At 36.9% G+C, this 16,690-nt stretch overlaps 1 protein-coding gene across 2 annotated transcripts in view; it reads left to right on the plus strand.

The window, feature by feature from the left end:
* Positions 1-16,690, plus strand: part of MIB1 (mindbomb E3 ubiquitin protein ligase 1) — a 133,989-nt gene that overhangs the window by 103,172 nt on the left and 14,127 nt on the right. The window contains exons 13-18 of one of the 2 annotated variants that reach the window (XM_027576776.2): positions 524-656; positions 3,767-3,853; positions 6,118-6,279; positions 10,423-10,604; positions 12,248-12,440; positions 15,849-15,927. In XM_027576776.2, coding sequence (XP_027432577.1) covers positions 524-656; positions 3,767-3,853; positions 6,118-6,279; positions 10,423-10,604; positions 12,248-12,440; positions 15,849-15,927 — 836 coding nt within the window. The remainder of the gene's footprint in view (positions 1-523; positions 657-3,766; positions 3,854-6,117; positions 6,280-10,422; positions 10,605-12,247; positions 12,441-15,848; positions 15,928-16,690) is intronic. The other variant, XM_027576777.2, reaches the window with a different exon arrangement.

The raw sequence follows: 16,690 nt of genomic DNA on the forward strand, positions 1-16,690 counted from the left end.
TATATTTCTTTCCCCTTTGGTTTTTTTTCCCTCTCATAATGTTTTCCCCTTGTAATACTCCTATTCTAGTTTGATTCTATTCCCCAAATGGTGATAGTTTGTTTACCTCTTAAAGCATCAAAAAGCTGCACATTAGAGATTTAGAAAAAAATATAATTCCTTTGTCTCTGAGGGCATAATTTTATTTTATTTTTTTAAGCTTTTTTAAATTTATTTTTTAACAGAGAGAGAGACAGCGAGAGAGGGAACACAAGCAGGGGGAGTGGGAGAGGGAGAAGCAGGCTTCCCGCCGAGCAGGGAGCCTGATGTGGGACTCGATCCCAGGACCCTGGGATCATGACCTGAGCCGAAGGCAGATGCCTAACAACTGAGCCACCCAGGCGCCCAGGCATAATTTTCTTTAAAGAAGAATGTTTTTTATTTCAAAAGTTTCCTTTACATATTTTTTCTAAAGAAAATAATGAAATATTTAATTAAATATCAAATTATGTAAGTATCAAAATCATATAAACTTGACTTTCAGTGCAATGCGTGTTTTACTATCTAAATTACCAAGACCATGGATTGTGGATGAGAAGAAAGATGATGGTTATACTGCCTTGCATCTGGCTGCCCTTAACAATCATGTAGAAGTGGCCGAACTGTTGGTACATCAGGTAGGAAAAGCTGTGCCATAATATTGCCATTCATTCATTTATTACTTCATCAACTACCTGTTGGTAGGTTACAGTAAAACCCCAGGATGATGCAAATTCAGATATGGTACCTATTCATTCTTCCTGACACTGGTTCTTAAATGAAGGGTAGTGCTGTGTGTGTGCATGTGCGTGTGTGTGTGTGCGCGCGCGGCGTGTGTGTGTGTGTGTGTGTGTGTGTGTGTGTGTGTGTGTGTAAGGGGGTGGAGGGTATCCTTTAGCCCTGAGTACTCCCTCCTGCAGTGTTCCTGGGTTGGTCTGATGAAATAGGCATCAACAAACAGAGATTTTCCAGAATTGCTGCCACTGTTGTGTAAGTATCCATTAGCCGTAGGACCAAGAACCATTATGTTGGTATCTAAGCTTGTGTGGCCAGCTGCCATCAGGTAACACCAGGCTGCAGCCAGGATCTGGGGATTTAGGTCATGACCACTGCTAGACTCCTGGAATCTTGGCTGGATAGCAGCACAGGTTCACCTCAGTCATTTCATTCATCTCTGAAATAAGATGACGTTATATTTTTATGAGATTGGATCTTGGGGGAACTTATTTCTTTTAGTTTTATGATGTTTTAGTTTTTCAGCAAAAATTTTAAATACATATGCCATAGAGAAGCACTGAAGTTACCAAAGAATTATCTGTGCTCTCTGACTTCAAGGAACTTACAGTCTAAGTTAAGAAGATGAAAGAGCAGAAGAATTTAGTAAATTGTTCATTATATGTAATTAGCATCACATTATAGGATAGACACTCCATGAGCTATAGAATTCTAGTTTAGATTAAAAAAATAGTGCAAAAGTTAAACTTTGTTTTCCCCTGCCATTTTAAGGCATAATTTTTATTATTTTTTTATTGAAGTATAGTTGACACACAATGTTACATTAGTTTCAGGTATACAACATAGTGATTTGACAGTTGGAATGCTATTCATTTTGCTGTGCTCACCACAAGTGTAGCTGTCCTCTGTCACCATACAATGCTATTACAATACCATTGACTAGTAAGCCTTTATTATTAAGTTACTGCTCTTAGAAGTATTGTTAATTGTGATAATTTCCTTTTCAATCCAAAATACAGATAACTGACGTTATACCAATGTCACACTATCTTGATTATTGTTTTTTAGTAAGTCTTGAAATCAGTTAAAGTCCTCCAACTTTGTTCTTTGTTCTTCTTTCTCAGAATTACCTCAATATTTTAGATCTTTTGAATTTTCCTATAAATTTTAGAATCAGATTATTAGTTTCTATTAAAAAGTCTTGGCATTTTGGTTGCTCTGCACATTTTAGATTGATCTTTTTTTTTTAGATTTATCTTTAAGTAATTTTTTCATGCTATTATAAATTGTAGTGTTTAAAAGTTCAGTGTCTGTATATTGCAAACATATAGAAATACAGTTATTTTTTGTATGTTGACCTTTATTTCCTGTGATTTTGCTTCAATTACCACAGGTCATTAGGGGATTAGAAATTACGAACACGGTGAAATACTACTAATCTACTACTACTACCTACCAACGAAAATGACGAAAATTAACCAAATGTTGGTTAGGGTGTGGTGCACTTAGAATTCACATACATTGCTGGTGTTTTTCAGAGCAGCCATTTTGAGAACAGTTTGGCAGTTCTTAATAAAGTTAAACATGTATTTACTGTACAACCCAGCAGCCCCCCTTCTAGTATGTACCCAAGAGAACATTTCCACACAAATACTTGTACTAAATATTTGTAGCAGCTTTATTTGTAATAACCTCAAACTGGAAGTAAGTCCAATGTTCATGAACTAGAACATAATTCGTCTAGATATAGGGCAGTTTTACCTGTTATTTTTCTTAATCCTTCCTGGAGGGAAGGAAAATTATTTCTTCCCTTCTAGGTTCTTTGGCTAGTCTAATAATTAAATTGACATGAGATATAACAAGAAGACAAAAACACATTTAATTTTGTACATATGGGAGCTCAGAAAAATATGAGACTATCCAAAGTGACCAAAGCAGGCAGCTTTTATACCTTTTAAACAAACAATTATTTGTGGAGAATTCACAAAGGGGTTTGCGCTTGGGATAGCAAATAAATAAATAAATGAAGTGACAAAGTTTATTTATATAGTCAGTTCTTGGCCCTTAATTCCTTATCTCTGGCAATAAGGATGCCTTCTACCCTTCAAGTGCAGGGAGGATAGTCTTCACAGAGAATTTATTTCCTGCTTTCAGGGGAACAAAGGAAGGTCAGAGTGTCCTTGCACTGGCTGTTTCTTAAGTAACTTTAATTCAAGATAATCAGTATTCCAAAGTGGAATTATTTTGGGGCAGCCTCCCTGAAGCCCATCATCACAGTGACCCTGGAAATAGGTTGTACTATAACCGTGTTAGAGCCGAGGAAATGAGCATGAAATGGCAGAATCCTTGCTTAAGTTCTTGAAGCTCCAGGTCCCTTGGTGCCAGTGAGTTCAGAATTTTGCTTCTCAGTTCCTTTCCTCTGTCCTTGGCATCAGCTGTTCTCATATAGTGCTTTGACTATCAACAGGACCCTGGTAGGACTTTCTGCTTTCCCTGTAGTAAGTATTTTTATGTACTAATTAATTAAACATTGTCTTCTCACCCTCCAGCAAAGTTCCTTTTCACTGAATAAGAACTCAGTCATGCAGCAAGAGTAGGTGACCTTATTAGGTCATTAAAGTAAATCTAAATCCAATAAGAAGACTCACTAATAAAACTTTTTAGAAAATATCATTTACAGTTTAAAAGGAACTAATTACCTCTTACTGTATAATGGAGATTGAGATGGAGCTGTGTTTGAGCTCTGTACTGAACTTTGTTCTTTAACTGTTCCTATATGGAGTCACCATAATAAATAATTATTGTAAACGTGCTGTTCTATCTCAGAAAGTTTGCTGCCCCATCCAGTTTTTGCTGTATTGCCAGCAACTGTTACAAGAACAATGTTGCGGTAGCTAGAAGAGAGGAAAGTGGTCAGCAGTGTTCTGTGTTATTTATTCCTCATGAAGAGTTATAGTTTTAGTGTTCACAGTTGTCAAATTTTGAGTATGTAAACTTTGTTCTTCTTGTTCAGGGTAATGCTAACCTGGATATCCAGAATGTGAACCAGCAAACTGCCCTACACCTTGCTGTTGAACGACAGCACACCCAGATTGTGAGGGTAAAGTATTTACTAAAAAGAATCTTACCTTATAGTTGTGTTTTAACCAGACAGATTTCTAGAAAGTCTTGAAAATTATTCATAGTTAGATTTTTCAAAAGGCTTAGTTGGATCTAAAAATTAAGATTTTAGGCTAATATTTTGCATCAGTTGGGTAAAGAGTTTTAATTTATAATAGGGAAGATCTTAAAACTGTGATATTCAAAGACTATTGTATAATTGTTGCCAGACTTGTGACTTCCCAAAATATTAAATCAGAGAATTTCAAAGTAACATATAAATTGGTTTTTTAAAAGTACATTCCCTCTTAATTTGTATAATTGAGAGTGAAGTATAATTAAAAGCTTAGGCTGGACGTTTGCTGCACAGATTCCAAAAAAGCTAAAATATGTATTTTTATTTGACTAATCTGATATTCCAGAGAAAATATTTGAAAGATTATCGGTTTAAAATTTTTTTGTAGAGCAGTGATTCTTAAAGTTTAGAAGCTGAACCAACAGCATCAGCATCACCTGGGACCTTGGTAGAAAATTCTTGGGCCCCACCTCAGACCGACCAAATCAGAACCTCCAGGGGTGGGAACTAGCAATCTGTGGTTTAACAAGTCCTCCAGGTAATTCTCATGCATGTTCAAATTTGAGAAACACTGTCCTAGAGTGACATTTTATGTAAGCTTTTGGGAACAAAGTAAAAAAAAAACAAAAACAAAAAAAACCACCACCGAAAAACGGTAATTTGCCAAGAGAGGTAAGACCATATGCTTGAGATTGGCTTCTGTTTATGGTGTTCTTCTAAAACTCTGACAGCATTTATAGAAAGGATTAGGAAAATCAGTAAAGCACCATAAGTAAAGTCTTAAATATAAAGTTATATCTACCATTTAAAATATCTTTGAGGTGTATCAATTATGCATTTTATATAAGAGGTTGTAGTTTAGCAAACCCTTCACATTTATTGTTATATAAAATTCCTCTTGCTCAAACTGAGGGTTGCTGGAGGGGAGGGGGCATGGAGGGATGGGGTAACTGGGTGATGGACATTAAGGAAGGCACATGATATAATGAGCACTGGGTGTTATATAACTGATGAATCACAGACCTGTACCTCTGAAACCAATAATACATTATATGTTAATAATTGAATTAAAATTTTAAAAAATTTAAATACTAAAAAAAATTCCTCTTGCTAAAAATTCTTCATTTATCTGTGATATTTGGACTTTTTATGGCTGTACATTTGGAAAAATTGACCAAAGAGAATGGAATAAATAACTTGCTTGTTTCTTCAAGTAATAGAAGAATTGCAAACGTTTATGATTTGGTCCTTTTGGAAGTACTTAAAATATCCCAACTTGCAAATCTGAAACTCAGAGGAGAAGAAGGGGGCGCATGGCTGGCTCAGTCAGTAGAGCATGCAACTCTTGATCTTGGGGTTGTGAGTTTGAGCCCCACAGTGGGTGTAGAGATTACTTGACAAAATCTTTTTTATTTATAAAGATTTATTTATTTGAGAGAAAGCAAGAGCGTGAGCAGGGTGGGTAGGAGCCAGGGGAGAGGGAGGGAGAGTCCTAAGCAGTCTGGGCACGGAGCCGAATGCGGAGCTCGATCTCATGATCCTGAAATCACAACCTGAGCTGAAACGAAGAGTTGGGTGCTCAACTGACTGTGCTACCGAGGCGCCCCGAAAAAATAAAATAATTAAAAAAATAAAAAAGTAAAAGGAGAAAAAAATGTCCTAAATTTCTCACAGTTATCTTGTTCTTAGAGTTGATGAATTAAGCCACATACTGGTTCTCATTTCTTTATGTTTTCTCTGATTTGATATATTTGAGTAACCAGAGCTCATCACTATTTGTAAAGGAGCCACAGGAGTTTTAAGAGTAGCAAATGAATATATAAAGATAATTAGCTTTAGTGGCGATCCCTTCAGGTAGGTCCAGGGCTCTGTCACTGTTACTTGATCTTATTTTATTTTGTTATTAATTAACATACAGTATATTATTAGTTTCAGGGGTAGAGGTCAGTGATTCATCAGTTGCAAATAACACCCAGCGCTCATTCCATCACGTGCCCTCCTTAGCGCCCTTCACCCGGTTACCCCATCCCGCCATCTCCCTCCCCTCCAACAACCCTCAGCTTGTTTCCTAGAGTTAAGAGTCTCTTACAGTGTCTCCCCCTCTGATTTTGTCTGTGTTACTTTAGATGTGTAGTAATTTCTTATGGGCCAGAGAGAACTTAGCAAAATGAGACGTCTTTCTCCTTCAGCTTCTGGTCCGTGCAGGTGCCAAGTTAGATATTCAGGATAAGGATGGGGACACTCCTTTGCACGAGGCTCTGAGGCATCACACCTTGTCTCAGCTGCGTCAGCTCCAAGATATGCAAGATGTGGGGAAGGTCGATGCTGCCTGGGAGCCATCCAAAAACACAGTGAGTAAACTAATCTTTAATTTGGTACTACTGGAAGTGTCGTTTAATGCAAGATCTTGTATTTTCGGTTAATTCAGTCTGTTTCTCATAAAATATTTATCACAGCTGCATATATGTAGAAATTTAGTTTATGGACTAAGTAATAGTTAATTCTGACTATATTGCTTCAAATTCTTACTGAAAGTTGTTTGGTTCTTTTTTAACTTCAGCCATTCATATGGGTGTGTAGTGGTATGTTGGGGTTTTGATTTGCATTTCTCTAATGACCACGGATAATTTTTTTCTAATTATTTATTTGTTTATTTTTGAGAGAGAGCAAGAGCACAAGCAGGGGGAGGGGCAGTGGGTGAAGAAGACTGAGCAGGGAGCCCGATGCGGGACTTAATCTCAAGACCCTGGGATCATGACCCAAGCCAAAGGCAGATGCTTAATGGACTGAGCCACCCAGGCGCCCTGATTTTTTTTTTTTTTTAAGATTTTATTTATTTATTTGAGAGAGAGTGAGCTAGAGAGAGAGAAAACACAAATGGGGGAGGAGCAGAGCAGGAGGGAGAAGCAGATTTCCTGCTGAGTAGGGAGCCCAATGTGGGGCTTGATCCCGGTACTCTGGGATCATGACCTGAGTGTAAGGCAGACACTTAACTGACTGAGCCACCCAGGCACCCCAGTGACTACTGAAATTGAACATCTTTTCGTTTGCTTGTTTGTCACTTACATATATTTGATGAAGTGTCTATTCACATTTTTTTGTGCATTGTTTTGTTGAGCTGTTTTCTTACTATTGAGTTTTGAGAGTCTGAATTCAAGTTCTGTATCAGATATGGGATTTGCACATATTTTCTCCCCATCTGTGGCTTGTCTTTTCATTCTTGCAGTAGTGTTTTTGGAAGAGCAAAAGTTGAGGGATGCCTGGGTGGCTCAGTCCGTTAAGCGTCTGCCTTTGGCTCAGGTCATGATCCCAGGGTTCCGGGATCGAGTCCCGCTTCTCCCTCTCTCTGCTGCTCCCCCCTGCTTGTGCTCTCTCTGTCTCTCTGACAAGTAATAAAATCTTTAAGGGGCGCCTGGGTGGCTTATTCGTTAAGTGTCTGCCTTCGGCTCAGGTCATGATCCCAGGGTCCTGGGATTGAGCCCTGCATCGGGCTCCCTGCTCAGCCAGGAGCCTGCTTCTCCCTCTCCCACTCCCCCACTTGTGTTCCCTTTCTAGCTGTCTCTTTCCCTCTGTCAAATAAATAAATAAAATCTTTAAAAAAAAAAACGGAACAGGGCGCCTGGGTGGCTCAGTTGGTTAAGCACCTGCCTTCGGCTCAGGTCATGATCCTGGAGTCCTGGGATCGAGTCCCGCATTGGGCTCCCTGCTCAGCAGGGAGTCTGCTTCTCCCTCTGACCCTCCCCCCTCTCATGTGCTCGCTCTCTCTCTCTCTCTCATTCTCTCTGTCTCAAATAAATAAATAAAATCGTTAAAAAAAAAAAGGAAGAGCAAAAGTTTTTAATTTTGATGAAGTCTAATTTATAAATTTTTCTTTCATTGTGTTTTTTGTGTCCTATCTGAAAAATCTTTGCCAAACCCAGGGTCACTAAGGTTTTCTCTTTTGTACTAGAAGTTTATTAAGTTTTAGCTGTTACATTTAGGACTATGATTCTTTTTTTTTTCTAATTTGAATTCAAGTTAGTTAACATATAGTATATTACTAATTTCAGAGTAGAATTTAGTGATTCATCAGTTGCAAATAACACCCAGTGCTCATTCCATCAAGTGCCCTCCTTCATGCCCATCACACATTTACCCCATCCGTCCACTCCCTTCCCCTCCAGCAACCCTCAGTTTGTTCTCTATAGTTTAAGAGTCTCTTATAGTTTGTCTCCCTATTTTTAGCCTATTTTATTTTTCCTTGCCTGACCTATGTTCATCAGTTTTGTTTCTTAAATTCCACATATGAGTAAAATCATACGGTATTTGTCTTTCTCTGACTTACTTATTTCGCTTAGCATAATACACTCTAGTTCCATCCAAGTTGTTGCAAGTGGCAAGGTTTCATTCCTTTTGATGGCTTGGTAATATTCCATCGTATATATATACTGTATCTTCTTTATCCATTTGTCTGTCGATGGACGTCTGGGCTCTTTCCATAGTTTGGCTATTGTGGACACTGCTGCTATAAACTTTGGGGTGCATGTGCCCCTTCGAATCACCTTTGGATAGATACCTAGTAGTGCAATTGCTGGGTTGTAGGGTAGTTCTATTTTTAGCTTTTTGAGGGACCTCTAAACTGTCCTTCAGAGTGGCTGCACTAGTTTGCATTCCCACCAACAGTGTAGGAGGGTTCCCCCTTCTGCATCCTTATCAACATGTATTGTTTCCTGAGTTGTTAATTTTAGCCAATCTGACCAGTGTGAGGTGGTATCTCATTGTGGTTTTGATTTGTATTTCTCTGCTGATGACTGATACTGAGCATTTTTTCATGTGTCGGCTAGCCATTTGTATGTCTTCTTTGGAGAAATGTCTGTTCTTCTGCCCATTTCTTGGCTGGATTTTTTGTTTTTTGGGTGTTGAGTTTGATGAGTTCTTTATAGATTTTAGGTACTACCCCTTTATCTGATATGTTATTTGCAAATATTTTCTCCCATTGTGTGGGTTGCCTTTTAGTATTGTTGATTGTTTCCTTTGCTGTGCAAAAGCTTTTTGTCCTGGTGAAGTCCCATTAGTTCATTTTTGCCTTTATTTGCCTTGACTCTGGAGATGTGTCTAACAAGAAGTTGCCGAGGTCAAAGAGGTTGCTGCCTGTGTTCTCCTCTAGGATTTTGATAGATTTCTGTCTCATATTTAGGTCTTTCATTGTACTATGACTCATTTTGAGTTAATTTTTAAGTATAGTATGAAGTATCAGAGTTCATTGTTTTGCATGTGAATGTTCCAGTTATTCCACCACCATTTGTTGAAAAGACTTTTTCTGCTGAATTGTCTGTTGTGCCTTTATCCCAACTCAATTAACCATATATGTGAGTCTTTCTGGATCCTGTATTCTGTTCTGTTGATCTGTGTCTTTAGCCATGTGATGCCAACCCTACTGTCTTGATTACTGTAGCTTTATAATAATTATTCAACTCAGGTAGTAAAAGACTTCCAACTTTTTCTTTTTTTTTTCAAAGTTGTTTGACTATTCTAAAGTCTTTCACCGTTCCGTATGAATTTTAGAATCATTTTTAAGTATGTGAAGAGGTTCTGAGACCAAAGTGTTTGAGAATTGCTGCCTTTCCATATGACCATTGGTGAATTCTCTAAACTCTTGTGTGCCTCCTTTCTCATTTTATTTTATTTTTTTAAAGATTTATTTATTTGTCAGAGAGAGAAAACAGCAGGCAGAGGGGGAAGCAGGCTCCCCGCTGAGCAAGGAGCCCAATGCGGGGCTCGATCCCAGGACCCGGGGATCATGACCTGAGCCGAAGGCAGACATTTAACCGACTGAGCCACCCAGGCATCCCTCCTCATTTTAAAAAGGAAGGGGTGGAATAATTACCTCCATAAGGTTGTTGTAAAAATTAAATGAGTTAATTCCTGGAAAGTGCTAAAAATAGTATTTGGTCCATTGTAGGTGCTCTACAGATATTTGATAACATGTTTGAATGAGTAGCTCATATGATATCAGAACCTGATTTATCTCCTCCATTTCTTGGCTCAGTTCGTTGGTGTTGGTTCTTTTCTCTGTTGTCTCTCCTTTTACTATTTCATGTTGGTTGCCAGCAGTTCCAGAGCTACATTGGTTTGGGGACAACTAATTCCTCAGTATGTCAATCAGAAGTCCCGTTCTTGAGTTTTATTGGCCGAATTGACCTGATTTGTCATCCCTGAACTAATCACATAGATGAGGTGGATATCTGACTCTCAGCCTTCTTTGGTCCACCTGTAACAGTAGAGAATGGGTCAGTCCTCAAACTACCCCTGAGAAAACTGGAGTGAAGGGGGGGAATGGATGTTAGGACTGCAACTCATAAATGCCCACCATGTCTATATAGGCCATAAGTTCTTTCCAGACGTGTATTTTTATATAATACACACAGACTTGCACACACACACACACATTTGGTGGTAAGAATTGATAACAGATTCCTAAGGGGAAAATCATGACTCTTTTCATTTGATTTCAGTTAATAATGGGACTTGGTACCCAGGGGGCGGAGAAGAAGAGTGCAGCATCAATTGCCTGTTTTTTGGCTGCCAATGGCGCTGACCTTAGCATTCGAAATAAGAAAGGTCAATCGCCGCTTGATCTCTGTCCTGATCCAAGTCTCTGCAAAGCACTGGCAAAGTGTCATAAGGAAAAAGTCAGGTTTGTATCATTTATTATCATAAAACTTAGTATTCTCTCTGTATATAGAGTACCATGTGGTTTCATAATGGAGGACTTGATTACTTGAAAATGTTTTTGTCTTTTCTCATCATCTTTGTGCTGACCCTTTTTTCCTTAAAAATTTTCCTGCAGACACTGTGTCTCTTATTTCATGTTGTATTCTCTACATAACTGAATATGACGCTTTATGCATAATAAGTGCTAAGAAACTTTTCTAAACCAGTCTGATCTTCCAGTACTCCTACATGTTAGAGAAATTTATCTATAAGAAAATGTCTTGCTGGTGAAATTGCTGTGATTAATGTTAGATGTATTTAAAATTTTAATAGACTTTTTTAGGAGAGGCAGTTTACATGCTCACCAGTAAGGTGTATCTCACACAAATGTGGTAATAATTCTAACACCCTGCATAGTGCCTGACAGGCACTCACCAAGTTATCACTGAAGAACTGAAAGAATTTGAAAGAATGAATACATGAAGGAACCAATTCCTGATGGAGTTGTCTCTAAAAATGATTTCATACTTGTCTTCTTTTCTAAAAGTAAAATATACCAGTGATTTTAATTATTATTTATAATGCAACTGATTTTCTTATTATGAGATATTGTAGACATACAAAAAGGTATATTTCATTACTTTTTTTATCCAGATGGTGCTGTGCAATTATTATTGCACTTTATATTTGGTTCTTGTCATTGATCATTTCAGTAGTTTTCCCTTGATCTTTGTGTTCTCTTGCCTTTTATAATTTGGGTGTAGTGATAAATGACTTCCCTTTGGAATCCATACCTTAGAGCTGTGTTAATGGGGAAATTAATGTAATGAGGTATATACATTTAAGTGTATCCTTAAGGAACATAAAATTCTGTTACAAAATGACAGCGTGCATCTAAAAATATAGAAGGCACTATAATTACTGCAGTAATAACTTTAACACTGGTGTCTAAGATGAAACCACTTTGTGTGTGCATACATGTTCATGAGTTTCTGAAGATTGTGGTAGAAACAGAGTATCCCCTTTCCTATAGCTGTAGTTGGTCATTTTTATGTATTTCTGTGTCTTGTATCTATATATTTATAGATGAGTTCTGTCTTTCCATAGTACAATTTTATGCTCCTTAAGGATACATTGAAAGAAATGTCAAAACAGCAGCTGCAGTGACATATTTTCCACAGTGCCCTGTCAGTTGTGGACTCTGGTGATGCTTCATTCTGTCTGTAGTTAGGGTAACTAACGTGGGCTCTAGCTAGAATTTTTGTTTTATTCCTCTGCCCTTCTCTGCTGGTTCTGTATAGATGAAACAGAGTCTGAGTGAAACTGTGTTCATGTTAAATTTTTTGTGAGTAGTGTTTTTGATTTCTTCGTTTGAAGATTCACCCTTTTCTGTTGGGTGAGCCATTCAATTTGAAATTTACATAGTATTAGAAGTACGTAAAGATGCAGAGATGTATATAAATGGAAAAATATAGTATGTTTCTTATACAGATAATTATAGCTTAATTTTCTTAACTAAAGGTGTTTTTCTGTATACTAATGATGCTCTTGATATTTTTAAAAGCATTTTAATTAATGAAGTAATATAAACTGATAGGATTGATTATAAATGTTTTCTTTTATTAGTGGTCAAGTAGGTTCTCGAAGTCCTTCTATGATCAATAATGATTCTGAAACCTTAGAAGAGTGCATGGTGTGCTCAGATATGAAGAGAGATACTCTTTTTGGCCCATGTGGACATATTGCTACCTGTTCTTTATGTTCTCCGCGAGTCAAGAAATGCCTCATCTGTAAAGAACAAGTTCAGTCCAGGACAAAGGTAATAATATTTTTAATACAGTTTTTTATCATTTTATGAAGTTCTTTCAGACTATAAATAATGATAAGATTATATGATGCCATATGTCTGTTAAATTTCGGTCTAAGAGTGATTTAAATATAAGAATGTATAATTTATATATTTATCAAGAGAGCAATTTTGAGTTTTTCTTTAAATGTAAACTGTAGAAGTTAAAAAAAATTGATCTACTATTTTGCTTTCAAAGCCTCTTATAACCTAGAGATGTATTTAATTCCATTTTCATTGTAGTTTCTTATATTTTGCACCTTTCTTGAATACATGGACCCTCATATTCATCTTTATAATAAAGATCACTTGATTTTTTTTTTTTTTTTGGTAGAATGTCACACATTCTGGATTTGTTTTATCATGGTGTTGTTTAATTTGTTTCTTTATCCTCTCTGTTTCCTGTAAACTGGAAGTTAGATCCAGTGGCTTGATTGAGTCAGCTTAAACATTTTTGGCAAGAAATTCTCACAGATGATGCTACCTACTTTGTACTGTGTCCCACCAAGAAGCGAATAAAGTCTGATCATCATCCTGCTGTTAGTGAAGGCCAAATTCTGTATCCACTCTGAACTTTTTTATCTTGTCTGACTCTTGGCTTTTTGAGAAGTATTATTCTTTCCTTGGTTTCTGGTCTCATTCTTTTTCTGTGTAACTTAGTGCTTTATCAGAACTGTACCGTCTTATTCATTCTGGTTGTACTGAAATAACTGATTTTCCTTTTTAGTTTTTCCATATGTGTGTGTAACGTGAGCTTTAAGTTTCTTACAAATGATTTCTCTTAAGGTGAGTGGCTTAAACCAAAAGATATGTTTGGTTTTCTTTGGTTTCATTTATGGAGTTTATACTCTTATTTTCATTCCCTTTTTTTTATTCTCATTTTCCCCTGATGTTTCTTAAGCTATTCATTTACCTTCATTAATTAGAAAGGAGCTGGCACTAATTCTTATAATAAATTAGCTGGCAGTGACTTAAAAGTTGTTACCTTGCCAGTGCTTTGTACATTTTCATAGGGAACGTTCTAAGACTGGAAGACTGTTCCTTCTAAGCAACAGCTTGGGAACAAATCTGAAAGAATTTAAGCCATTTTCTTATTTTTAGATTGATCTGTATATTCTGCTGTTGTGCCTGAAACTTTTTGTGTTGGATTAAGCCCTATTTCAACAAATCTTTATTGAGCACTTGTTTTGCAGTGAAGACAGAGGTGTATATGATAATTCCCTACTAAAAAATTATAACCTGCTGGTAAACTGTGACTTAGATTTAAAGCTACTCTGCCATATAGGATGTTGTAGGTGCTTTAAGAGAGATATAAAGTGAGTTCAGAGCCTCAGGTTTACCTGCCAGAAGCAGAGTCTCAGATACAGAATAGCCCTTACTGGTCTTCTAGTCCAACTCTAGGATTCACAGTTGAAAAAACTGAAGCCCAGAGAAGTTTACTCAGAGTATCAAACACAGGTCTCTTAATCTTAAGTCCTTGTTCTTTCCCCTGTGTGATGATACAAAGACAAAATTAAAGAAGTCTTCAGAGGGAAGATTGATGGAACAGGGAGGTAGAGAGGGAGGAGTATGCCGTCATTTCGTTTTAGACCACTTTTGAATTCCAAGAATTAGTAGATTGTCAGGTTGACTTTCAGATTAAGAAATTTTCAAACCTGTAGAAAAGTACAAAAAGTAACATACCCACCAAATAAATTTGCCAGGGTAGCTGCAGAGCCTTTGAATATAAAGAAATAGTGACCCCAAGTGGTTAAAGGATAATGAACATCTTCATTAAAGATAAAGCAAATTATAAAACTAGTATTTAGAGGAAGGGGGAATAAACAAGCTTTGTCTCTTTAGCAGTTAAAGAAATGTAAATTAAAAATTATGAATTGCCATTAACCGTTCCTATCAAATTAGCATAAATTTTAAAAATACTAGCCAGGAAAGTGGAAAATGGACACTCTCTTAAAACACTGCTGGAGGTTGAATAAATGGATTCATGTTTTTGAGAGACCATCCTGACAATATTTATGAGCCTTTACAATAAACATGCTCTTATTTAGTAATTCCATTCTTGGGAATATAACCTGAGGAAAAAACTCCAAAGGGGAAAAAAAGTTAAGGCTACAAAGATTTTTTTCACTTATATATTAGGGGATTTGGTAAGTAAATGATTGCTTAATCAATTTGCTAGATTATTTTAAACTCTTTATGAACAATTCAGATGTATAAACAGTTGCAGTGGAAATCTTTTAAAGAAATAGCACATCATTATATAGGGAAGAAAAGAGAATTTATCATGCATTGGACACTGACATTATATTAGGCATTGAACTAAACACTCCAGGCATAATATCTGATCTGCCCTTTACTACCCTGTGAAGAAAGGTTGTTCTTTATCATTCAGATAAAAAGAGCTGTGGCTCAACAATGTTAGATAATTTGTAATTATTGGAGCTGCAGTTTGAATCCAGGAATATAAAGGTCTCGACCCACCATGTCTTACTGCTTTCCCCTCTTACTCAACTACAGAAATTCTATGTACATAGCAAGGAGAGTCCATAGAGAGCATGTGTGCAATATTTGGTCAGTTAGGTGAAGTTATAGGTGACTGGTGGTCATCATTTTTGGACAGTAATATTAAGTGGCACAGATACGGGTAAATGTGAATGTGTGTCAGAAGAGAGGAGAACAGATGATAGATGGATGCAAAGCAAGGGCAGTGGGATGGGTGGGGGTGGAAAAGCCAAGAGCCAGGTTAAGAAGTAGCTACGCACTCAAAACTCAGATCAAGTGGAGATGAAGAGGAGGTAAAATTAAGGGAAATTATGTATAGGTTGTGGAAGACTTGTGGCTTTAGAGATTAGGGAGAAAGAATAGCCCAAAGCCTTGAGCTCCCCACCAGTGTAGGGGAACTGACCAAGTCCTGGAAAAGTTCCTCTGATGTGGATAAACAGAAAAATTCCACTTGGGCTCTAGCAATCTACTAATCTGGCTGGGTTTTTATTAATATTAGAAATCTAGTTTATCTTATATTTATTTTTATACTTACTTGTTTTTAAAATTTTTCTGTCACAAAGTACTTTTTGAAAAAAAATTAAAGTCTATTTTGGTCTTCCTGACCACAGAGGAAATGGAGTTTTTTTTTAAATCATTCTTTGGGACAGGTAGGGAGACTAATATGGTAGTAGAACCTGTGAAGGGCCAGGGTATATAAAGGTAAAAAAAAAATGAGTAACCAAGAGAGTAGAGAACAGAGGAGGAGTGCATATTAAGTTTCCTGTGCTGGGAGTGTTGCCTTATAGAGGAAATACGCTTGGATACAAAAGGAACTGTTAGAGTTAGGAGATTTATCTATAGATGTTCACACTTGTGCTGTAACCTCTTTTTTTGTAGATTGAAGAATGTGTGGTATGCTCTGACAAGAAAGCAGCTGTTCTTTTTCAGCCTTGTGGACACATGTGTGCTTGTGAGAGTAAGTAGCCTCTACAAAACTGACTCAGTGTTTTTATAAAAATAGAAAATAAAACAAATTATAGCTGGAGGGTTTTTTTTTTTCAATAACCCATGAACAAAAACATTGGTGGCCCTCTCTAGTACCTTCCATTTCTTCTGTACTATGTATAATGTCACCTATGTCCCTCCTTGCTCCTGAGTATTAAAGACAGAATAAGTTATGTTCTACCAACTCACATTTTAATTCATTTGTATCAGCACAAAATGATCTCTTCTCACACACAATAGAAATTTATTTCCAAAAATGACTTTTGAAACATTTAGTCTAGCCCTTTTTACATGATAAAATCAGCACATCTTCATTCGTCTTCACCTTGATATTGCCTCTCCTGCATACTTTCCCCACTACTGAACCACCCACAGCAACCATTTGGGGCTATAATGTCTGGCCTTCTTAACCTTTCTTAATCTTTATGTCAAAAGAGCTTATAGGACTTTCTGGGAGAATATATTAAAGTTCAAGTGATGTTTTAAATATTTCTTAAACATATTCCTTCAAAGGCCTTTGCTTTTTATACCTCCCCTTGTTCTTTTCAAATTCATGTACTATTCAACATTCTCCTCTTCCTTTGTTTTCATTTGTCAGTGAAGGGTTTTAAGCAAGTTTAACAACTTACACCTTACTTAAATGGGCTCAAGATAAAGCATGATGTTTCCTATTTTAAATTGTTCAAGGGGCACCTGGGTGGCTCAGTTGGTTAAGCGTCTGCCTTCAGCTCAGG

This window comes from Zalophus californianus, chromosome 14 (assembly GCF_009762305.2).
Source record: "Zalophus californianus isolate mZalCal1 chromosome 14, mZalCal1.pri.v2, whole genome shotgun sequence".
NCBI classification, from domain to species: Eukaryota; Metazoa; Chordata; class Mammalia; order Carnivora; family Otariidae; genus Zalophus; species Zalophus californianus.